Source organism: Anomaloglossus baeobatrachus, chromosome 5 (genome assembly GCF_048569485.1).
Source record: "Anomaloglossus baeobatrachus isolate aAnoBae1 chromosome 5, aAnoBae1.hap1, whole genome shotgun sequence".
NCBI lineage: Eukaryota > Metazoa > Chordata > Amphibia > Anura > Aromobatidae > Anomaloglossus > Anomaloglossus baeobatrachus.
This window is the reverse complement of record NC_134357.1, coordinates 41464226-41489173: the sequence shown is the minus strand read 5'-3', so window position 1 is coordinate 41489173 and position 24948 is coordinate 41464226. Positions and strand designations below refer to the sequence as shown.

The window sequence follows — 24948 nt, the reverse complement described above, 5'->3', positions numbered from 1 at the left end:
CTCCCTGTGCCTTGTCCCGTACTCACCTATCTCTCTTGTAGAGTCACTCCTGTCTCGCCAACCGGTCCTGACGGTTCCAGAACCCCGAACGGTGCCTGTCCGCCATCTCGTCAGTCCCTACCATCTCCGATCCCTGGATCCGTGTGGTGACCAACCTCCTCGCTCAGCTGGTTCCGGACTCTGCTTGACATCATCTATGCCTCCGAACCTGAGCTCCGTCACCCGGACTACCTTCAGAGACTCCGTGGTCCCAGGGACTGCTTCACTCCACTCCTCTGAACGGACTGTCCTGCTACCCGTAGTGTTCCGGCTACCGGGCACCTTGCCCTCGGTAGGGTGCTCAGTCCAGTGGATCCACCTCCTGGGCCTACCCGTCCTCCTAGTCCTAACACATACAAAAGTACCGTAAATGAGCAGCTGCTCCAGCACTGACCAAAGGCAAATGCTAGTCCGTATAATCAAATACCAAGACTTTCAAAAAGTATGGAGCTTACTCATAGTTGGACAGAGCAGGAGCAGCAGGCACAAGCGGTGGGGGGAAGAATGTAGCTCCCATGTCATGCGGACACTTGAACTGCATGATTTCTAATATCAGGGCGCATGTATATATGTGTGGTGGGTGAATGATGGTTGAGGTCCTCCTTTATACCTCCGTCTACTGATGAATTATTTGTATTTTAACCTGTGTATGTTTTTTCTACATACTTAATAAATTTATTAATATTGCTTATGAAAAAAAGTACTCCGTGTGTGTGTTCCTTGTGGCACATTTTTTTAACAAAAAAATAATGTTGCTTCCTGGTATCAGCTATGTTGGCTGAGGCCCCGCCCCTTCTTGTCACATGGGTATGACCTCAACACAGGTCCTTCTAGTCACTTAGTAAAATTCTTCTATAATAGAATATAAATAGCAGATCGAGGGAGGACGGACAGGCAAGGGACAGGAATCACTATGAATACCCACCTCAGATATTATCTGATCCTAAGCTGCTCATTTTACAAACTTTACTTGCTTGTGTTTCAAAACCTATACATCCGAGCTGACAACTAAAGGTATGTATACGATCAGCATGATAGCGCCATGTATCACTGGAATTAGGTTATATAGGACAATCCTGGTGATTGGTGCACTTTAAATAAAGGGATAATGCCTATATAACCAATGAGATTAATGAAATAAAGTTATTTAGAAATACAGGACTATATTGTTATTGTACCACTTCTTAGAATAATTACCGTATTCCAGACATACCTTTATTTTGATGAATGACCACTATAGAGCTGGTACTGTTCCACCTCCGTTGGCTCCTCTCGTAGAACGCAATGTGCAGAAATATATAATATTACAGCTTTTGTTTTAACAGCTTTAGGTTGAGTATTTGCAGATGAAACGTCTTTGGGATGATGTGTAATAGATTCCTCTAAGTCTAACAGCATTATGTTCTTTACCAGGAAATGAGGCTGGGGGTTTGGCAGAATAATATATGTTCCAGACTCTCCGGAGCAGTCATCCTATTATGAGTTGAGGTCATGTACTGGAATGAGACATATCTCTTATCACATTTTTCTTGGGGGGGTTGGAGAAGTCTTAAGTTAAAAGCAAGTTCAGAAGGAGTATTTGGATGGTGGGTGATACATAGTCCCAACTGAGGGAGTTATGAATGAAGAAGGAACGTGTAAGAGGGATAGGATTATATCCTTGTCAAATGGAACCCATTAACCTTTGTAAGAAATGGCCTTTACCAAGATTAATGGGAACAGTGAATGGTGGTGTCCATATATCAAAAGGTCTTAGCTGAAACATCATGGAGAAACTCCGTCACGGCTACTTACAGTATGTGCAATTCTCCATTTTTTTTTTTTCATTTTTGCATTTTCCTCCCATTCTTCCAAGAGCCATAAGTTTTTTTTTATTTTACCATTAATATAGCCATATGAGGGCTTGTTTTACTTTTGAGTGACACCAGTCTTTTCGCCACATAGCGTACTAGAAATCAGGAGAAAAAAATCCATGTTCGTTGAAATTGCAAAACTACAATTCCACAATGAATTTTTTGGAATTTTTTTTAATTTACCATGTTCACTATATGGTTAAACTGACCAGGAATTATGATTCCCCAGGTCAGTATGAGTATGTAGATACCAAACGTGTGTATTTTTTTTTTATTGAAGTGGTGAAAAAAAAATAAAAATATGATTTTGACTTTGGCAACATTTTCCGAGAACCGTAATGTATTTATTTTTCGGAATATGACTACAGAAACTTGTCTAAATGGAGCAAATGGTCACCCACCACTAGATTTCTTGTCTTTGAAACTGACAAAATTAACAGAGTGCTGTACTCACCTGTCACGTTTGGTATAGAGGAATACCAAACGAACGGCAAAGGGGGGGAGGGGAACCCTGCCTCTAGGGAAAGGAAAAATGGTGACCCCTGGTAAAACCTACCGCTGGCCTCTGGCTCTTCTGAGGTTCCGCACCTATACGCCAACCAGGATACCTAAGCCCTGGTTGATCCTGAGCTGGGCACTAGGTAATGACCGGATGGGATGAGCACTAGTCAACCCTACTAAGTCCTAAAGAGCACACAGGGAAAACGTATCTGGAAGATGACTTTGGAAGAATGACAGCAACAAACAACATTGTGTTTCCAGGATATTGCAAGCCGACTGCTTGCAATCTGGGCAATATAGGAGTAAACTCTTATCACTGGCAACAAACCAAGGGTAAATGCAGGTATATATAAACATACGGAGTGGGGATGAGTATTTGAAGCTGAACTGCCAAGATATCCCCAGGGTCCTAAAAGGGAAAGAGTTAACATGGAACTCAATACACAGCAGAGAAGAAAAAATTAAATTTCAAGCAGCAATTTGTGCAGACAAACACAGCAACCTCCTGCAGCCGGACACCACAGGGTTGTCTGTCAACCGTGACACACCTGTGACATCAGCTTTCTCCAACAGTCCCATAGACAATGAATGGAGCATGCACACCTCTGCGCGCATTGCACCTACTACCTTCTATCTCCTCCACTAACTGGCCACAAATAATGGTTCAAATGAAAGCAACAGCCCCTGGGCAGGAGCGGCACTGTTTCTGGGAGAACAGCAGACTCTTTTTATCCTTATAATCCTTTAAAAAATACAGTAGAGAGCTTTAACTTCACACAGGAATATCATTCACAGCAATAACATAAGTTGTAAACCTATAAAATAAAATATTGAATTGTGCAGGAAAAATACCCCTTTTTCTCTGCACAAATTCCACTTCAGCCTCTTTCACACGTTCGTGAAAAACCACGCACGTTTTTCACGGACGTGTCAGAGGTGCGTTTTGCCCTCCGTGAGCCATGTTCATGGCCTACGTGTGTTCTCCGTGAAAACACATAGAGAATGGGAACTTTCTGCTCACCTGTCCCTGGCGTTGCTGTCCGTGGTGCTGATCTTCGGTCTTCGGTCCTGCCAACTCCCCGCTGCTGCTGCTTCCGGCCGCAGTGGAGTGAATATTCAATGAGCATAATGAGCGGCGGTCGGAAGCAAGTGACAGCAGCGGCAGAGACTGCAGGGCTGGAGAAGGGGAGTAGTTTTTTTATTTTCTCAAACACATGTGTTTTCTCCGGCGCAAGTCACACGGAACACCTCCGTGTGGTTCGTTTGCGTTCCGTGTGCCACCCGTGATGCCGGAGAAAAACGGACATGTCTACGTGTGGAGCACACGGACACACGTATGCTCCACACGTACACGCGGTCCATGGCAGAACACGCACGTGAGCGCAGACCCATTGATTTTTAATGGGTCTACGTGTGCCCGTGTCTCCGGTACGTGAAGAAAAGGACCAAACACGTACCGGAGACAAGGACGTGTGAAAGAGGCCTTAGATAAGTTGCAGTCCTTCGCCTGGATAATTTAGATTGCAGTGATGATTACTAACCATTAACCATTTGGTAAAACTGTAAGCTGTGACATTTCTTTGGTTTTCTCTTTAAGGATCGCTGCTACTATCACGGAGATGTAGAAGGACATCCTGGATCATCTGTCAGTCTAAGCATCTGCTCTGGCCTGAGGTAAAAAAAAAATATTTTTTTGGGTGCTTATATTGTGCCAATGTATTTTTCAGCACTTTATGGGCATCCCCATTACTTACTGTCCCCAGAGGGGTTCACATTCTAAATCCTCAGATTAGTAGAATGCTCCTTGTATAACAATGTGAGCATTAAAATGCTCTCTTTAGCATTCAGTAATCAGTAGAGCGCTTAGTCTGCGGTATAGTATTACGATTAGAGTACTTTCAGATGCTTTGGGTATCATGGGAATAGTTTGTGTCTACTGTAATTGATAACTGGAGTTCTTTGTGTGTGGTAGTAATAGAGTGCTCCCATTAGAATGCTCTGTACTTTACATAGTGATCACAAGGCTGCTACATCTGTGGCACAGTGGTATATAAATTATTCCATGTGGAGAGTTTATGAAACATTTATTTTCTCAACAAAAAGTTGCACATTTTGAAGCACAATGTTTTTGTGCCGCCAAATTTTGACACTTTTTGCTATTTTAGGCTATGTGCGCACGTGTACGTAATTCATGCAGTTACGCTGCGCTTTGTAGCGCAGCGTAACTGCATGCGTCCTGCGTCCCATGCGCAATCTATGGAGATTGTGCAGGGGCCGTGCACACGTGGCGTCTTAGAGCGCAGCGCTTCGGCTGCTGCCCGAAGCGCGCGTTCTAAGAAGTGACATGTTACTTCTTCCGTGCGCTTTGCCGGCAGCCCCTGCTCTGTCTATGGCAGAAGCTGCAGGCAGAGCGCACATTCTCTGCCGGCACCATGCGCTTCAGAACGCAGCTTTTCAGCTGCACTCTGAAGCGCACCTTTTAGGTGCGGTGCAGAGCGCACACGTGCGCACATAGCCTTACTCCGCTTTTGCCCAATATGAGTGGGAAAGTGGACACTGTTGGTAATGCAAATAATGTTCAGTCACATTAATCAATTGAGACTTTAAAAAATTCACAAAGTCTGAATTGTCTTGGTAGTAAAGTGTATATTTAACAAGTGCAAAAACCTCTCTAAACTGGACAGAAGTGTTATGCTTAAGATGACTAAGTTTAACAAACATTGCACTATATATCTGATAAATCTGGTACCAATAACGGCTAAGCAATCTCAAGAAAAACTGGCTTAAAAAATGTCTTTGATTTACCAGACACAAAACTAAGATAAATCACTAGAGTGCTCTGTGTTATAGTTACTAGAGTGCTCCCATTAGAGTGCTCTGTGTGTTCATAAACTGATCACCAGAATTCCCTCTGTTTTATAGTAATAAATAGAGTGCTTTCTTTAGAATGCCGTTTTCAATATTTACTAAATACAATAGTCTTACCTCCATGGCATTGTAGTGACTGACTAAGATATGCTGATTGGTAGAGGGATCACTTGAATTCTTTATGGGTGGTTGACAAAACTAGAGTGCTCCCATTAGAATGCTCTGCATGTTATATAGTGGTCATGAGACTGCTACCTCCATTCTATTGTGAATCACAGAAATGCTTTGTGTTTGATAAACTGATCACCAGAGTTCCCTCTGTTTTATAGTAATAATTAGAGTACTTTCTTTAGAATGCTCTGTGCATTATTTACTAATTACAATAGTCTTGCCTCCATAGCATTGTGGTGATTTACTAAGATATTCTGATTGGTAGAGAGATCACTAGAATTCTTTATGGGCGGTTAACAAAACTAGAGTGCTCCCATTAGAATGCTCTGTATGTTATATAGTGGTCATGAGACTGATACCTCCATTGTATTGTGGATTACAGAAATGCTTTGTGTTTGATAAACTGATCACTAGAGTTCCCTCTGTTTTATAGTAATAATTAGAGTGCTTTCTTTAGAATGCTCTGTGCTTTATTTACTAATTACAATAGTCTTGCCTCCATAGCATTGTGGTGATTTACTAAGATATTCTGATTGGTAGAGAGATCACTAGAATTCTTTATGGGCGGTTGACAAAGCTAAAGTGCTCCCATTAGAATGCTCTGTACATTGTACATTATATAAGGGTCTTGAGACTGCTACCTCCATTGTATTGTGGATCACGGAAATGCTTTGTGTTTGATAAACTGATCACCAGAGTTCCCTCTGTTTTATAGTAATAATTAGAGTGCTTTCTTTAGAATGCTCTGTGCATTATTTACTAATTACTATAGTCTTGCCTCCATAGCATTGTGGTGATTCACTAAGATATTCTGATTGGTAGAGAGATCACTAGAATTCTTTATGGGCGGTTAACAAAACTAGAGTGCTCCCATTAGAATGCTCTGTATGTTATATAGTGATCTCAAGACTGCTGCCTCCATTGTATTGTGGCTCATGGGAATGCTTTTTGTTTTATAAACTGAAGACCAGAATTCCCTCTGTTTTATAGTATTAACTAGAGTGCTTTCTTTAGAATGCTCTGTGCATTATTTACTACTTAAAATATTCTTACCTCCACGGCATTGTGTTGATTTACTAAGAAATTCTGATTGGCTGAAGGATCACTAGAAATCTTTGTGTGGTTGACAAAACTAGAGTGCTCCCATTAGAATGCTCTTTACATTATGTAGTGATCACAAGATTGCTTCTTCTGTGGATAAGTAATGGTTAATTAAATACTGTGTGATTAGTTGAGGGATCAAGGAAATACTTTGTATCTCATAAATTAATCATTTTAATTCTCTCTGTCATATTACCAACAAGAGTTCTGTAATGTGAATGCTCTGTAAACTAGTTGCTGATCACTATATCACTACCTCCTTGGTATTGCGCTAGTTACTAAAATATTTTCTGGGTGACACATGGATCACGGGAATATTTTGTGTTTGATAACTTAAATTCCTAATTGGTAGTGTAAAGGTTGCTCTGTATGTGAAAACCTGGAAGTTTTTAATAGGTCTTCCATGGATATACTCATGCCATTTCACTTAGCAGGTCCTTGAGGATCCCTGGCCTTCACCCTTAGCTGCTATATAGGGATCTGGACCTACAACAGCGTCCTCAGGGGTTACATCCACTGAGTGACTGCCCGCCATTAGAGTGAGCTTCCAAAGGAGTCAACAAGCTGGTCAAAACCAAAAAGTGCAGATGTGGGACAAAGTCAGAAGTCGGGGATAAAGACAGGAGATAACCAAGGTCCAGGAACCAGCAAAATGGAGTCAAAGGCAAATTCGACAGGCAATCAGAGGGCTAACTTGAATCAGTGTCAGTGAATATCTCTGGAAAACAGACCATATATATATATATATCTATAACTGGCAACTCGCAGAAAACTACTAGCAAGTTAAATAGGGTGTGGTGCTGAGTCTAAATTGAAGCTCCACCGCCTGGTGTCAGAGAACTTATAGGAGCAGGTTCAGACAAGGATGTAATAGGTAGTATTCCATAGAGTGCTCTGGATAGAATGCTCTGTACAGTACACAGAGATCACAAGACTGATAATTCTGTGGAAAAGTATCAGTATCTAAAAAACGTACTTTTGAGGTGGGAGAGGAATCAAGGGCAATGTAGTCTGATAACTTGATAATTAGAAATAACTAGCAGTAGTGCGGCTGTTGCTCAGGATTGTAATTAAGTCTCTCTCCTACTCTTTATCTCTCTCTCTCTCTTTCTCCCTCTATCTCCCACTCTTTCCCACTCTCCCTCTCTCTCTCACTCTCCTTCTCTCCCACTCTCCCTCTCTCTCTCACTCTCCTAATCTCCCTTTCTCCCCTACTCTCTCCCTCTCTCTCTCTCGCCCACTCTCTCCCTCTCTCTCTCTCGCCCACTCTCTCCCTCTCTTTCTTTCTCTCTCTGTTTCCCTCTCTCCCTCTCTACTACTCTCTCTCCCATTCTCCCTCTCTCTTACTTTCCCTCTCTCTCCCACTCTCTCCCTCTCTCTCTCGCCCACTCTCTCCCTCTCTGTCTCTCTATTTCTCTCTCTCTGTCTCCCACTCTCCCTCTCTACTACTCTCTCTCTCTCTCCTACTCTCCCTCTCCCTCTCTCTCCCACTCTCCCTTTCTCCCTCACTCTCTCCCTCTCTCTCTCTCTCCCACTCTCTCCCTCTCTTTCTTTCTCTCTCTGTTTCCCTCTCTCCCTCTCTACTACTCTCTCTCCCACTCTCCCTCTCTCCCCCACTCTCTCTTTCTCCCTCACTCTCTCCCTCTCTCTCTCTCTCTCCCACTCTCTCCCTCTCTTTCTTTCTCTCTCTGTTTCCCTCTCTCCCTCTCTACTACTCTCTCTCCCACTCTCCCTCTCTCCCCCACTCTCTCCCTCTCTCTCTCGCCCACTCTCTCCCTCTCTGTCTCTCTATTTCTCTCTCTCTGTCTCCCACTCTCCCTCTCTACTACTCTCTCTCTCTCCTACTCTCTCCTACTCTCCCTCTCCCTCTCTCTCCCACTCTCTCCCTCTCTCTCTCGCCCACTCTCTCCCTCTCTGTCTCTCTATTTCTCTCTCTCTGTCTCCCACTCTCCCTCTCTACTACTCTCTCTCTCTCTCTCCTACTCTCCCTCTCCCTCTCTCTCCCACTCTCCCTTTCTCCCTCCCTCTCTCCCTCTCTCTCTCTCTCCCACTCTCTCCCTCTCTTTCTTTCTCTCTCTGTTTCCCTCTCTCCCTCTCTACTACTCTCTCTCCCACTCTCCCTCTCTCCCCCACTCTCTCCCTCTCTCTCTCGCCCACTCTCTCCCTCTCTGTCTCTCTATTTCTCTCTCTCTGTCTCCCACTCTCCCTCTCTACTACTCTCTCTCTCTCCTACTCTCTCCTACTCTCCCTCTCTCTCCCACTCTCCCTTTCTCCCTCACTCTCTCCCTCTCTGTCTCTCTCCCACTTTCAATCTCTCCCTCTCTCCAATTTCCCACTCCCCATCTCACCACCAAAATCATAACTGATGCATAAGCTTCTTATCCTAAGAATGTCTTTTGTTGCCTATAGCAACCAATCACAGCTCCTATTAATGACCTGTAGCAAGAGAAGCAGAGCTGTGATTGGTTTTCTATAGGCCACCTGATAAATATCCAGGCTAACTGTGAAAACTAGCCAATATATTACCTCACACATCCAAACAGTAAGTAAACTGTTAAGTGCGGGGTTAAAATGTCCCCTCAAAACATAGTATATGACGTTCCCTGAGTCGAATGAGTGCAAAATGTCGTGATTGTAAATGTGGCAGTGCAGATTCCTTCAGAGGACATACACACGCACATACATACATACATACATACATTACATACATACACATAGATACACTCAGGCTTACAGTATATATTAGACTAGAGTGCTCTCACTTGAATGCTATATGCTTTATATAGTGGTCACAAGACCTCTGGTGCCAAAGTGCTGGCTATTAAAATACTCTGGTAGTGGGAGAGAGATCATGGAAATTTTGGTCTGATACATTGATAACTACCAGCATTCCCTCTGTGTCATGACGATGACTCGAGCGCTCTAATTAGAATGCTCACTGCTCGATATACCAGTCACCGGGGTGCATTCATTTTTAAAAGCCTGTCATTCAATACATCAGTGCCAATTTCCTTTACATCGCGCCGGCTGTCGAAAACGCTTTTAGCTTGAGACGTAGACAGCCGTTTTATCTTAAAACTTGGCATTCATAACAATTTTTGCCCATTTTCATTAATAGAATATGACAGTACAATTTCCTGTATAATTCACTTTTCATAAAATAACCCCTTTGCCCTGCAAAGCGTAAACTAAACAGACCTTAAAATTGTCTTTGCCAACAGGCGAGCTCCAATAAGGTGAGGACTCGAGCTGAGCAGTGCAATTAACCAATTTACGTTTCAAGCTCGCTAAATGTGTTGATTTTTGTTCTAAACTTCATTATACAATTATTTAACAAACAATGACCTCAATATGCAATAATTAACGCAGCGTTTGCCCACGGCGACGGTTTAATCACTGTAATTATCAAAAATTGGCATTAAGACGCTACCTTTGAAAATCTCTTTAAGTAGATTTTTTTTCATGTTTTTAATCCCTCTTTACATTTTGCTTCTTTACATAAACATCCTCAGTGGTTATACATTCAGAATCTCTATTCTTTACGCTACTTAATAAAGGGATAACAGCCATATATAAATAGATGACTGAGCCTTTTATTTTATTGGTAATTTGTACTTGGCGATTTCCGTTAGTTACATAGACAATAAATGGAGCGGTGACGTACACGTGCCGCCATCACTCCATTCAATGGGGAACTTGCAAATTACTTGTATGCAAACCTCTATACAAAAAGCTATTCCCCCCCTAAAATACTACAGTAAAGTGTAGACAAAAAGACTGATGGCACTCCCAAAATGCAGTCTGAACAGATGCAAAACTGAACATGACATATAATGAAAAAAAGACAGTTGCACTCTGAAATGCTAAAGTATGCAAACAATGAATGCAAGAATATAGATATGCATTACTGCAAAAAGAAATCTAGGAAAAAATTGTCATTTTTATATCTGCCCAGTAGCCACGTCAAGGTATATCTCATTACTGGAAACCTACACTAAACTGAAGCCTCTCTCTGGGTATGGGCATGTAGGAACCTGCTACTGAAGAATAAAATCATCTGTGGCTAATGGGGGAATGGTGCACAGTCAGAGGGCATGACTCCATAAGCAAGACAAAAAGACTGACGGCACTCCCAAAATGCAGTCTGAACAGGTGCAAAACTGAACATGAGCTATAATAATAAAAAAAGACAGTTGCACTCTGAAATGCTAAAGTATGCAAACAATGAATGCAAGAATATAGATATTCATTACTGCTTAAAGAAATTTAGGGAAAATTGAGATATTTAGCTTACAAAAATGGCCATTTCAATATCTGCCCGGTAGCCGCGTGAAGGCATATCCCATTACTGGGAACCTACACTAAATTGAAGCCTCTCTCTGGGTTACATGTAGGAACCTGCTACTGAAGAATAAAATCACCTGTGGCTAATGGGGGAAGGGTGCACAGTCAGAGAGCATGACTCCATAGTTTAGACAAAAAGACTGACGACACTCCCAAACTGTAGTCTGAACAGGTGCAAAACTGAACATGAGATATAATAATAAAAAAAGACAGTTGCACTCTGAAATGCTAAAGTATGCAAAAAATGAATGGAATAATATAGATATGCATTACTGCTTAATGAAATCTAGAAAAAATTGAGATATTTAGCATAAAAAATGGCCATTTTTATATCTGCCCAGTAGCCACGTAAAGGCATATCCCATTACTGGGAACCTACACTAAACTGAAGCCTCTCTCTGGGTTACATGTAGGAACCTGCTACTGAAGAATAAAATCACTTGTGGCTAATGGGGAGTCAAATAATGAATGCAATAATATAGATATGCATTACTGCTAAAGGCAATCTAGGAATAATTGAGATATTTAGCATACAAAAATGGCCATTTCTATATCTGCCCAGTAGCCACGTCAAGGCGTATCTCCTTACTGGGAACCTACACTAAACTGAAGCCTCTCTCTGGGTTACAAACCTCCATGTGTTTGGGCATGAAGGAACCTGCTACTGAAGAATAAAATCACCTGTGGCTAATGGAGGAGGGGTGCACAGTCTGAAGGCATGACTCCATGGTCTAGACTTAAAGGCTGACGGCACTCCCAAAGATCAGTCTGAATAGGTGCAAAACTGAACATGACATATAATAACAAAAAAAAGACAGTTGCACTCTGTAATGCTAAAGCATTCAGACCATGAATGCAATAATATAGATATGCATTACTGTTTAAGGAAATCTAGGAATAATTGAGATATTTAGCATAAAAAATGGCCATTTTTATATCTGCCCAGTAGCCACGTAAAGGCATATCCCATTACTGGGAACCTACACTAAACTGAAGCCTCTCTCTGGGTTACATGTAGGAACCTAATACTGAAAAATAAAATCACCAGTGGCTAATGGGGGAAGGGTGCACAGTCAGAGGGCATGACTCCATAATCTAGACAAAAGACTGATGGCATTCCCTAAGTGCAGTCTGAACAGGTGCAAAACTGAACATGAGATATAATAATAAAAAAGACAGTTGTACTCTGAAATGCTAAAGAATGCAAACCATGAACGCAATAATATAGATATGCATTACTGCTTAAGGAAATCTAGGAATAATTGAGATATTTAGCATATAAAAATGGCCATTTCTATATCTGCCCAGTAGCCACGTCAATGCATATCTCCTTACTGGGAACCTACACTAAACTAAACCTCTCTGAGTTACAAACCTCCTTATGTTTGGGCATATAGGAACTTGCTACTGAAGAATAAGATCATCTGTTGCTAGTAGGGGAAGGTTGCACAGTCAGAGGGCATGACTCCATAAGGCTACTTTCACACATCAGTTTTTTGCCATCAGGTACAATCCGGAAAAAAAAGGATAAAACGGATCCGGTATCGCATCCGGTTTATCCCCATAGACTTGCATTGTAACCGGATTGTACCTGATGGCTTTGCGGTGCATCCGTTTTTTTCCGGATGCGGCAAAATAATTAAATCCGGCGGCCGGATACAACGTATCATGTAACGTTTTTTTGGCCCTTAAAAAAACCGCATTCTGCCGGATCCGGCGCAATGCGGCATTGTATACAATGGGTGTCTATGCATGCCGGATCCGGCGCAATGCGGTTTAAACCGGATGCGGTGACCGCATCCGGTTTGGTAAACAGAGCATGCGCAAATTTTTTTTTTTCATCATCACAAAACTTATAAAAGGATCCAGCACATTCTACACACCTCCTGCCGTTGGTTCCTGACTTCAACTTCTGCTGTCCTCCAGTCCAGTGCTCCAGGGAAGAGGTAATGTCCACAGTACTGTCCACAGATCACTGATGTGAGCTGCGTACATGTACTTAGACATTGTTTTTGCTTTTTTTACAGGTGCAGTGTTGCGGGCAAATTTTGTTCAAGCCATTTGCAGTGCCAGTTTGTTTCGGTGCCAGTCTTGAATTGTTGTGGCGGAGAGTGTCCCTGAGGTAATGTCCACAGTACTGTCCACAGATCACTGATGTGAGCTGCGTACATGTACTTAGACATTGTTTTTGCTTTTTTTACAGGTGCAGTGTTGCGGGCAAAGTTTGTTCAAGCCATTTGCAGTGCGAGGCCTGTTATAGAAAAAGATATGTCGTCTTCTGGTAGCCCGCCCTCCGGTTCACAAACTGAGGTATATATTTTTTTTTGGGGTTTTTTTTTAAAAAAAAAAACAAAATTTTTTTAAATAAACGACATTTACACAGGTGGCCGAAACATCACAGGAGATGCTGCCAGAAGAGGACGGAAGGGGTGGAGAAATACAAGGAGCGGGCGGTCAGAGTGTAAGTTTCATACAGGAATTGTTTACCACAGCACACCAAACACATAAGTAAATAATGGTTTTTTTTTTCCTTCACTAAAGGCTTCAACTTCTAGGGCTCACGATAGAGCTCCCCCAAGACCGTCCCAGGGTCGTCGTCGAGGTGGCGGTGGTCTTAGTGTAAGTTGTTTTTTTTATTTTTTTTTTTTTTTTTCATATCTGTGTGAATTTAGGTATAATTTTTTTTTTTTTTTAATTTCTTTTTTGTTTCTTTGAACAGGCATCACAGCGTGCTCCCGATTCTGACGGTGAGGAGGCCGGATTTATCAACATCGACCTCCTCATCGATGAAGTTAGAGAGAGGGAGCCGCTGTGGAACATGGCTGACCGCCGCCACGCTGATTCGATCGTAACCCGTCGACTCTGGGACGAGGTATGCCACGCAGCGGTAGAAGGTTGGGGGGAGCTCAATTCTCGTGGCCAGAAGAAACAGCGTAAGTATTCACAGTTCAGTAGGTTATGCTGCATGATGTAATGTGTTGTATACTAACCACTTTCTGCTTTCCACTTTCAGGTGACAAACTTCAGAAGCGGTGGCGGTCTATCAGGGATCGCTTCAAAAAGGAGTTGAATCAAGAGATGCAGGCCCCGAGTGGATCCGGAGGACGCAGATCGAAGTACCGTTACTTTAGAGCGTTGTCGTTCCTCCGGACAACTATGGTGTGCAGAAGGTAAATATTCCACACAATATGTACAAAGTATAATATTTTATGTCTGTTTTTTTTTGCCTTTTTTTTTTTATTCAGTGGCACTGTATAGCAATTAAATTAAATTATTGTTTTGTTTTTCCTCTTTTTACCAGCACCGTCTGCAGCACTCAGGAGCCTGCATCGAACCCGACAGGAGCGATCCCTGAACAGTCCGCCACTGGGGAACACAGGCACAGACCCCACCCATCTGAACCTTCCCTTCCATCGACATCTGTCCCATCCACCTGCGCTGGAGCTTCCCGTGAGACTTCATTACCTGAAGCTGCTGGTGATGAGATAGCTTTTCCCCTACCCCACCCCTCTGACACTGCTGCCCTCAGTAGAACACCTTTGGGTTCTGGGCGTCAGCGTCATAGGGGTCAGGAAAAGAGCTATGCGCCCGAGTTCTTGCATCTAAATGCAGCCTTCCAGAACGCCATTCAATTATTAGCCGAACAAAATCGTTCATCTTTTAGCTTCATAAATGCCAATATGGAAAAAAATACGCACGAATTGTGCACGCGTCTGGACAGGCTGCATTTAGATGCAAGTAAATCACCCAATCATTGTTTTTTTCAAGCTGTACTAGAGCGCATGGAAAAGCTATCTCCTGACCAGCAGATGCATGTAATGCAAGCCACACGGCAGGCTCTGGCGCAGGTTTCCTCCCAACCACCTCCACCCACCCCTCCTCCAGCACCTGCCCCCCCTCCAGCCATTGTCCCTACTCCCTCTGCTGCCCAGTACCAGCCTGCTGCCCAGTACCAGCCTGCTGCCCAGTACCAGCCTGCTGCCCAGTACCAGCCTGCTGACCAGTACCAGCCTGCAGCCCAGTACCAGCTCCCAACCACATCTGCCCCTACACTTCCTTCCCACTACCACATCTCGCCTTCCACACCCATCATGACCCCAACTCAAGCCACTAATTCACCCGCCACCTCTTCTGTCTCCCAATCCCTCCACTCCACCCCTCAATCCTTACCAAATCCCATCCCATCTCCTGGTTTCCCTCTTGGTTTCTCAACCACACCTTCACCTTCTGTTACTTCCCCACCACCACCACCAACACCACTTTCCACCCTCAATACTCCAACTGTGCGTGTGTTCCCACCTGTCAGCCCCTCCAGTACTATCTCCACCCCAAGCCCAAGATATACCAATTTATAATTTATTTATGTAATAAAAATAAAAGTTTTTTGTTGAAAAGTATTTATTTGTTCTTGTTTTTTTTGGGGGGTAATATTATTTTGCAAGTTAAGTTAATAATAAAGGTAATACAAAAACATAACATGTTGTAATTTGACGGTGTAAAAATTACAAATTTTTAAAGCGAGTGAAAGATTAAAATTAACAAGGTTAACAAGATATTTTTTAATTTATTTTTAACTATGTTTATTTGTTATAAAACTAAACAAAAATCTTATACCATTTGATCTTGCCAATCTACTCTACCTTCTGGGGACACAAAATAGTCAGCATATTTGTCACGGATTGTTGAACAGGCAACACTACTCCTAAATCCAGGACTGGTGTAGTCAGTCAAAGAGGTGGCTTCCAAACTCTGGTCATCCAAGGACAAAGGTTCCTTTGTTAAAACAAAATTGTGCAGTACCACACATGCTTTCACAATTTCATCCACAGTTTCAATGTTTAAATTAATCGCTGTTAACAACACTCGCCATTTGCTGGTTAGTATCCCAAAGGAGCATTCCACCATTCTTCTGGCTCTGGATAATCTGTAATTATATATTTTTTGTGTTTGCGTCAATCCACGGCTTGCATATGGCTTCAACAGATGTTGGGAGAGTTGAAAGGCTTCGTCGGCCACAAAAACAAAGGGCATTGGGGGCTCACATGTGCCAGGAAGAGGTCTTGCAGGAGGGAAATCAAAAGTATTCCCATAGATTCGCCGCCCCATTGGGGACATTTTAAAGACCTGAGAGTCATTGGATCTCCCATATGCGCCAATGTCCACTGAGATAAATTTGTAGTCCGCATCCGTTATTGCCATTAGGACAATTGAGAAATACTTTTTATAATTGTAGTATTCTGACCCCGAAGCAGCAGGTTTCACAATTCTTATATGTTTGCCGTCCACTGAGCCAAGGCAATTTGGAAACTGACAAATGTTATAGTATTGTTCAGCAATTGCAAGCCATCTGTCCCTGGTGGGCTGGGGGATGAAATCCTCATGGAGGCAATCCCACAAGGCTTGGCAAGTGTCTCTAATGATTCCCGAGATGGTGGAAATTCCTAGTCGAAACTGGTAGTGGAGGGACGAAAGCGACTCTCCAGTTGCAAGGAATCTGTAAAGGAAAGACAATAATTATAAAAAAATAATAGCAAACACATTACAGTTAAAAGTCAATTTACAGGAGGATACAGTTCGAAAAAAAAAAACTTACCTAAGCGTAACCAGCAAACGCTCCTCGGGTGTTATAGAGAACCGGCTGTAGGTGTCCGTTTTACGGATGTTGTCCGCAACAAGGCCAAGGAGGACGTCAAAATTATTCACTGCCATCCGGACATAGCTTGTGAATTTTTCATCGTTTCCACGGAGCTCCAGGTATAGGGTTGAAAACACCCCACGTGTCAGTCTCTGGGCAGTCAGGGGATGGATCCAAAAGCGTCGATGTCGCTGACGCCTCAGTCGCTGTCGCTCCTTTTCTCTGACGATGATAGCCAAGCGATTTGCCTCAAATATAAAATCTGCAGCGATCTTTGTGTAATTTGCAAGAATAGCATCCATGGTTTCTGCTTGCCTCTGTCTTCATTCTGTCATATATGCTTCAAAATACTGTATATATACTATATTTTCCCAATAGCCAATCAGAATACGGAACTCGTTAATTGTTTGTTTAGTGTTTAAAAAACGGATCCGTCAAAAAACGGACATAACGGATGCAAAACGGATGCAAACCGGACCCACCGGATCCGTTTTTTTCCGGATCCGTTCACAACGGATCCGCTTAAAACCGGATCCGGTGGGTCCGGTTTGATCCGGTTTGCACAACAAAACCGGAAACGTTGGATACGGCAAAAAAAAGGACTGTACCTGAATACAGAAAACTGATGTGTGAAAGTAGCCTAATCTAGACAAAAAGACTGACAGCATTCCCAAAGTGCAGTCTGAACAGCTACAAAACTGAACATGAGATATAATAATAAAAAAGACAGTTGCACTCTGAAATGCTAAAGAATGCAAACCATGAACGCAATAATATAGATATGCATTACTGCTAAAGGCAATCTAGGAATAATTGAGATATTTAGCATATGAAAATGGCCATTTCAATATCTGCCCGGTAGCCATGTCACAGCATATCTTGTATACTGGGAACCTACTCTGAACTGAAGCCTCTCTCTGGGTTACAAACCTCCATGTGTATGGGCATGTAGGAACCTGCTGCTGAAGAGTAAAATCACCTTTTTTTGTTACTGTAGTAAAGTGTGCCTGCTAACTATTTATCAGGAAAACTGCAAGGAACACAAATCTGAGAGCTTGTTTTTTGTGCGACAAGTTGTACTTTTGAATGAAACCATTAGTTTTGCCATATAGTGTACTGGAAAACAGGAAAAAAAAACAAGTGCAATGATTTTAAGATTCTTAATGGGATGGACATTACATGGTGGCGATATAAAGATGACATTAGAGACATATCTTTCTTTTTCCTTGAGTCGATGTAATTTATTTGGCTGAGAAAGCTAAAAAAGGAGTGCAAAAACGTTCTGATGTGTTGTTATCCAACTTTATAGTTCTATCATGAACATTCAAAAGCTGACGGCCAACAGTCGTTCCTCTCAATTTCCCTTCTCTCACACATACACATGCACGCTCAGCTTGGCCGAGTATGTAAGTGTTTTTCAATTAGGGAAGTGGAGCAAGAACCTCTGGCGGTAGCTTTTCTCCCTTTAAAAGGGTTGTCCGAGTAGTGGGCACCCCCTTTAAGGACAAATTTAACATTAATATTCAACATATGTGATCCTTCTTCTCCCGACTTTATCTGTCGGGAATCAGGAGGTCTCCATTTATGTAAGATAGCTGGTTCCACCAGAAATGGCGGGATTGATCTCATGTCTACGGGCACATTTCAACCTTATTTTTTAAAGGTTTTTTTACCAAATAGTTTTCCTGTATGAATAACAACAGCCATCTGTATTTACGCGATGCCACTGCATCTTCATTACTACTCCCAGTTCTTTGTGGATAGTACTATAGCGGTGGAATCATACTGACATCACGTTACCACTGCAGGCAATCATTGGGCTCAGTTTAGAAGGCACAAGACTGCTGAGTTGTCACGGGTGTGCCACGGGTGACACAGTTATGTGGTTTCTGGCAATAGAAGGTCACAGCGTTTGGCTGCGCAGAATGCTCCCTGACTTTCTATTGTTCCTGCTGTCAGTATTCATTGGCATAGGTAGCTTTCCTGCTGGATTCATCTCTCTCCCTTTTAGACCCAGCAGGAGATCACCTTCCACCCAGCTATTGATCATCATCATTCTCTTTGTGCTTATATTCCCCTTCCTTCCTTGGACTGGTGCTGGTGATACTCTTCAATTTATTCAAGCCCTGGGTGCAAACAGGTGGCTTGTACTCCTCTGTGGTATTGTTGCTGAAAGCTCTGCTGAACTTCTGGTGTCATCAATAGATAAGTAATTCATGCATTTCTCCCTGCGTGTCCTCCTTGTGTCTTCTATAGTGTTTAGTGGGGATGACGAAGGGCTCATCCCATCCATTCCCTATGTAGGGACCAGCACTAGGGATACCTAAGGTCAGGTATCCGGTTCGGAGCATAGGTGGAGAACCTATCTAGGGTAGTGAGGGACACCAGGTACCAGCTGTAGGTTTGGTCAGGGGTAATCATCTTCCCTTTCCCTTCCCTTTTGCCATGTGCTCGGTACTTCCCCGTACCTAGTGTGACAGCAGTCAAGTGATTGTTTGCAGCGGTCACCTGATGTCATCGTGATGTCACCGCTGCAGCCATATCAACAAAAAACGGTGGTAACAGCAAAGAGCTGGGGGTAATTACATCAGATTTTGTTATTCGGACATACAACCTATGCAATTAATAAACTGAGGCAGACAACCCTTTAATCTCTGCTCTATGGCCAGCTTTAGTTATGCAAACATTATAGCTCCATACATCTAGGCATGTATCATGAAGCTCTGGCTTATGAATAATTAAAAACATTCTCTAATAACCACGTTGCATGATTATTTTCAGGGGATTAATTACACTTGAAAACCGAGCATATGTCCTGGAGCCACGGGCTAACTCTACAAGCAACCACCTCTTCTACAAAGCCGAACATCTCAAGCTGCCTCCTGGATCCTGTAGCCAACATTTTAACCTCTCAGGCGATTCTCTAAATGACACTTTACAAAACTCAGAGGATTATTTACCACGGGTAAGCAATACTCCATGGCTTGGGCATGTCACCAAATAAAAATGTCTTCTGTTCCACACAATTGATGAAGGATGCACATGACTGAAGACAAGTCCTGTCCTCCTGAGTCAGGGCAAGTTCCTATATACAGAAGAAATCTATAGCAATGTATGAATGTATTCGACTGCGCACTGCATCCCGGCTGGCTCGCCAGATTGTACCTAATTTGGAAATCATCATATTTAATTAGGATTACTGTATTTTTAGGATTATAAAACACACTTTTCCTCCCAAAAGTTTGGTAGGAAAATGAGGGGTGCGTCTTATAATCCAAATGTAGCTTACCGGGAGTGGTGGAGAGAGGTCACAGGAGTTAGGGGAGATGCTGTGGGCCACCATCCCTGTGCTGTGGGATTACTGTGGGTGGCGAGCTGTGCTGCAGGTGGCGCACTGTGCTGAGTGCTGTGCTGGGCGCTGTGCTGTGGGCTGTGAGGCAGGGGCCACCATCCTGAAAATGTCGGCGGTGCGGGCTTCAAATAATGGCGCTCTGAGTTGGCATGTATATATGCAGCTCTTGGCTCAAGATCTCATCTGTGCACATGCTGCCTCCGACCCACGGATCTCCCTGCAGCGAACTTAAGGAAAATTGTGCCTGGAGGTGGCGCATGCGCAGATGAGATCTCGGCTTGCCATTGAGCTGAGAGCTCCATCTGTGCACGTGCCGACTCCGGACGCCATTTCTTTGAAGCCCACACCGAAGACCGCTTCTGGATGCTCTTCCTGCCTCACAGTGCCCATAGTGAGCATCTGGGATACCCGCTGTACTGCCCACAGCATTGCCCTTCTCCAGCACTGCCCCTGCCTCCTATGACCTCCACCACCACTGCGACCCCACCCCCCTCCGGTAAGGCACCACCGGATTATAAGATGAACTCCACATTTTTTTCCCTTTTTTCTCTAAATTTTGTGTGCATTTTATAATCTGGTGCATCTTATAAAATGAAAAGTACGGTAATAATCCAAATTCCGATCTTGTATGGGTAAGTGTATTAAAGCTAATGGTTAATGATTGGTGGAGCAACAGAGAGCTTATCTTTCAATCAAATGCTGTATGACCTTGATAGCAGCACATACCATGTCTTTTTCGCTTATGATTAAAGGGGTTGGGCCACAAATAATTGTACATTTTAAGCAATAGATCTTAGAATAAAAACAAGTACCACAATTGGATGTGTTAAAAAAATGTTCCTTTCCGGAAATATTCTTATAAATGTGCCTCTGTGTAATATGTGTCTCACCATGCAGGAGCAGGTCGAGTATACCTCATCTCCTTAGCAGGGGAAGAAGTAAAAGAGAGTATACAGACATTACAGCTAGGGATTGCAGATGATTCTTTCTGTGATGTAAAACATTTTACTGACTGTTTAAAAACTTGTTTTACATCACAGAAAGAATCAGCTGCATTCTGTGATGTAAAACAAGTTTTTAAAAAGGCAATGAAATGTTTTACATCACAGAAAGAATCAGCTGCATTCTGTGATGTAAAACAAGTTTTTAAACAGGCAATGAAATGTTTTACATCACAGAAAGAATCAGCTGCAATACACAGCTGTAATTTCTGTATACTATTTTACTCCTTCACCTGCTCAGGAGATGTGGTGTATCAAACCTGTACCTGCATGGTTGTACACATCCATAACACAGGAACCAATTTATAAGAATATCTTGGGACAGGAACATATTTTTTAACACATACAATTGTGGAACTTATTTTTATTTTAAGATCTATTAATTAAAATGACCAAGGCTCAACCCCTTTAAAGGCATTAAACCACCATATGTTGGATCTTTACCCTCATTGCTTCCATTTTTAATCAGAAAAAATAAGTCTTTTTTTAGAAGTGCTGGATTTCTTACTGTAGTTATAGGCATTGAAGTCATCTCTACATTTAAGCTATCATGTTACAATTGCTACAGGGTGCTAAGTACTCGTGCCATAACCAGGGCTAACTACAGGTCGGATTTGGAATCACCGTGACAAAGTGCATCAGTTCTTCCTCCTGCTAAGAAAATAAGACTCTTAAGCAGGCTTTACACGCTACGATATATCATACGATATGTCGTCGGGGTCACGTCGTAAGTGACGCACATCCGGCATCATTTGACATATCGTAGCGTGTGACAGCTACGAGCGAGTGTGAATGAGCAAAAATACTCACCTTATCGTTGCTCGTTGACACGTCACTCATTTTTAAAATATCGAACGTCCTTCTGTGCGCTGGTTGTTCATCGTTCCCGAGGCAGCACACATCGCTCCGTGTGACACCCCGGCAATGCGAAAGGAAGAAGGTGGGCGGGATGTTTACGTCCCGCTCATCTCCGCCCCTCTGCTTCCATTGGCCGGCCGCTGTGTGACGCCGAACGTCCCTCCCCCTTCAGGAAGTGGATGTTCGCCGCCCACAGCGAGGTCGTTTGGAAGGTAAGTCCATGTGACGGGGGGGTTACAACATTGTGCGACATGGGCTACAAATTGCCTGTGTCGCACAAATGCGATTGCACGATTAATTACAGCATGTAAAGCAGGCTTAACAAATCATCTACGAAGAAGAAAATAGCAGCCTGCAGAAGTTGTGCATCCATTAGTTGTACCAATTCTAGTGCTTTGCCTGGCTAATCCTGATTGCCCTGGTGCAGTGGCAATTGGGGTAATACTTTTGGGGTTGATGTCAGCTGTGAATTGACAGCTGGCATCAAGCCCAGGGGTTAGTAATGGAGAGGCGTCTATCAGACACCCCCATTACTAACCCGGTAAGTGGAAAAAAAAACGTTTATTTGAATAATCACTCCCCCACACTCACTCATTCTACAGTTTATTAAAGTTATCCAATGGTGTAATGTCCCACGACATTCATCAAATCCTGTGGAGCCTCGTTCTCAGAATGTTCTCAGAGCGAGGCTCCATGGGTCACTGGCGGTCAGCAGTAGGCACGGAATTTCTCACGCTCGCAGACATTTTGAAAATAGGAAACAAAGAAAATTATTTGAAAATCATTCTTATTGTTTTCTATTGTTTTCTTTCAAGTCACTTCGATCCACTCATTGCAAAACACGCAGATCTGTAAAGGAACTACAACTCCCATCGCGCTCCTCCGCCTTTATAAACATCTGGATACTTCCCTCCCTCTGGTATCTCAGCCTTTCATGGATCCTTTAAGCGGTTTGTTTTGCTTAACGCTCAGACACAGAGAGGGGTTTTGATCTTGGCAGTTTTACTGATCAGATGTGACAATTTATTGTGCGAGAGAACAATACTTAAATGCATCTAACAAATAAAATGAACGCCACCATAAATCCTCGACACTCACTGGTATTGTCTGCAGCAGAACCGCTACAAAGGAGGCTCCGGCAAATGGAAAAGTGCAAATGGAAGCATCTTCTCAGTCAGGGTTTATTTGGTGGTCGTGCGGTTGGAAAAGAACACAAGTCCGGTCTTTGATTTCATTATATTTACAAAACTGGGAAACCATTACTTTGGAACACGGTGGTAAATCTATAACAAAAAAAAGATTTCCCTAAAAAGTTGGCTCAAATATCTTAGGGGTACTTTGCACACTACGACATCGCAGGTGCGATGTCGGTGGGGTCAAATTGAAAATGACGCACATCCGGCATCGCATGCGACATCGTAGTGTGTAAAGCCTAGATGATACGATTAACGAGCGCAAAAGCGTCGTAATCGTATCATCGGTGCAGCGTTGGCGTAATCCATAATTACGCTGACGCGACGGTCCGATGTTGTTCCACGCTCCTGCAGCAGCACACATCGCTGTGTGTGAAGTCGCAGGAGTGAGGAACATCTCCTAACGGCGTCACCGCGGCTTCCGTAGGATATGCGGAAGGAAGGAGGTGGGCGGGATGTTTACATCCCACTCATCTCCGTCCCTCCGCTCCGATTGGCCACCTGCCGTGTGACGTCGCAGTGACGCCGCACGACCCGCCCCCTTAACGACGGTCGCAGGGCAGATGAGTGCATGTGAAGCTGGCGTAGCGATAATTTTCGCTATGCCAGCTATCACAATATATCGTACCTGCGACGGTGGCAGGGACTATCGCGTGCGACATCGCAGCATCGGCTTGCGATGTCGCAACGTGCAAAGTACCCCTTAAAGGCACGTTGTATGTAGTATCCAGGACCTGGATGAGAGGTAGACTCCATATTAATGCATACGGTTTGGAATTGGAGGTCATAAAGCCCCTGTAGGTATATTTTGGTGGCCACTGGTGGACACAGACAGAAAAGGGCCCCTGTGCAGGAAAAATATATGGGCCCTTTTGCAGCCCAAGAGCTCATAAAAATCCAAAATTGCCCCTGATTTGGAGGTAGAAATGGGCATCCTTACCCCTTGGGCCCCTGTGCGGCCTCACAGGATGCACCAATGGTATGTCCATCCCAATACATTTGCCCATATAGTGTATATATTATCTATTTGTAGAGGATGTAAGTGTTACACCCTGGATGTAGAGAGCAGCCTCACCGCATGTGAGTAATGAGATTAATAATTCTGTCTTATTCTGGTTAGTTTCTCAGTAGATGTCAGCAGTGCAGTGCTCAGTAAGCAAGATTTTGCTTTCTGTTGATGACACAAGGATATGTAATAAGATTGGAAATCCACGATGTATACACAGCATTTCAATTAGGGCTCTTAGTGAAATCTGCAATTGAATAGAAAAAAAATTCACATACCGGAGAAAAAACATTCTTGTGTTGGTTTGATGAGACTTTTGCAGATGTCAGCCTGGAGTTAGGTCTGAAGAACATACGGACCATTGTCCCCTCTACGGCTATTGGCATATGGAAGGGTTTTTTTAGTAGCCCCAAAAAATAGAAAATTCAATCAAAAACAAATGAAAGATTCCTCTTATTCAATTAAACTGTAAAACTACTGTTTAAATGTTGTCATTGGAGTATTTTTCTACCACTTGTTATCCACTTCTGTAACATTAATGGCCTGTCCTTAGATTAGATCATCAATGTCTGATCGGTCGGGGACTGACACCCGGCATAGTCACCGATTAGCTGTTCTCAGTGCCGATATCAGCAGCCCTTGGTTGGAAGTGCTCAGTTCTGGAGCTTCCCTGTATTCAGATAATGCCAGGCCGGATACTGCACATCCACCTCCTATTGAATTGAATAGGAGGCGGATGTGCAGTACCCGGCCGCGACAATTATCAGTTGACGGGGCAGCTCTGGAACGGAGCACCTTCGGCCACCGCTGGCACCAGCTGATTTCCAGGCATGCCAGGTGTCGGACCCTGGTCAATCAGACATTGATGACCTATCCTAAGGGGTACTTTGCACGTTGCGACATTGCTACTGCGATATCGTCGGGGTCAAATCGAAAGTGACGCACATCCGGCGCCGGTAACGACATCGCAACGTGTAAAGCCTAGAAGTACCGATAAACGATCGCAAAAGCGTCGAAAATCGGTGA

At 43.3% G+C, this 24948-nt stretch overlaps 2 protein-coding genes across 3 annotated transcripts in view; both read left to right on the top strand.

The window, feature by feature from the left end:
- ADAM12 (ADAM metallopeptidase domain 12) overlaps positions 1–24948 on the top strand; it is a 779249-nt gene that overhangs the window by 452865 nt on the left and 301436 nt on the right. For both annotated transcript variants that reach the window (XM_075348446.1, XM_075348445.1), the window contains exons 5-6: positions 3991–4067; positions 19294–19477. In XM_075348446.1, the coding sequence (XP_075204561.1) occupies positions 3991–4067; positions 19294–19477 (261 nt within the window). The remainder of the gene's footprint in view (positions 1–3990; positions 4068–19293; positions 19478–24948) is intronic.
- LOC142310505 (uncharacterized) lies at positions 13425–18209 on the top strand. Its single transcript, XM_075348039.1, has 5 exons — positions 13425–13496; positions 13597–13810; positions 13891–14047; positions 14179–14615; positions 18193–18209. The coding sequence occupies exons 2-5, from the start codon at positions 13696–13698 to the stop codon at positions 18207–18209; spliced, it is 726 nt and encodes a 241-aa protein (XP_075204154.1). The 5' UTR covers positions 13425–13496; positions 13597–13695.

What these genes read in the sequence shown, in the direction of transcription:
- LOC142310505 (XM_075348039.1), top strand. Translation starts at nt 13,696, where the DNA reads ATGGCTGACCGCCGCCACGCTGATTCGATCGTAACCCGTCGACTCTGG. An exon ending in TCGTGGCCAGAAGAAACAGC is followed by an intron (nt 13,811 to 13,890) that starts GTAAGTATTCAC and finishes TTCCACTTTCAG; the next exon opens with GTGACAAACTTCAGAAGCGG. An exon ending in ACAACTATGGTGTGCAGAAG is followed by an intron (nt 14,048 to 14,178) that starts GTAAATATTCCA and finishes TCTTTTTACCAG; the next exon opens with CACCGTCTGCAGCACTCAGG.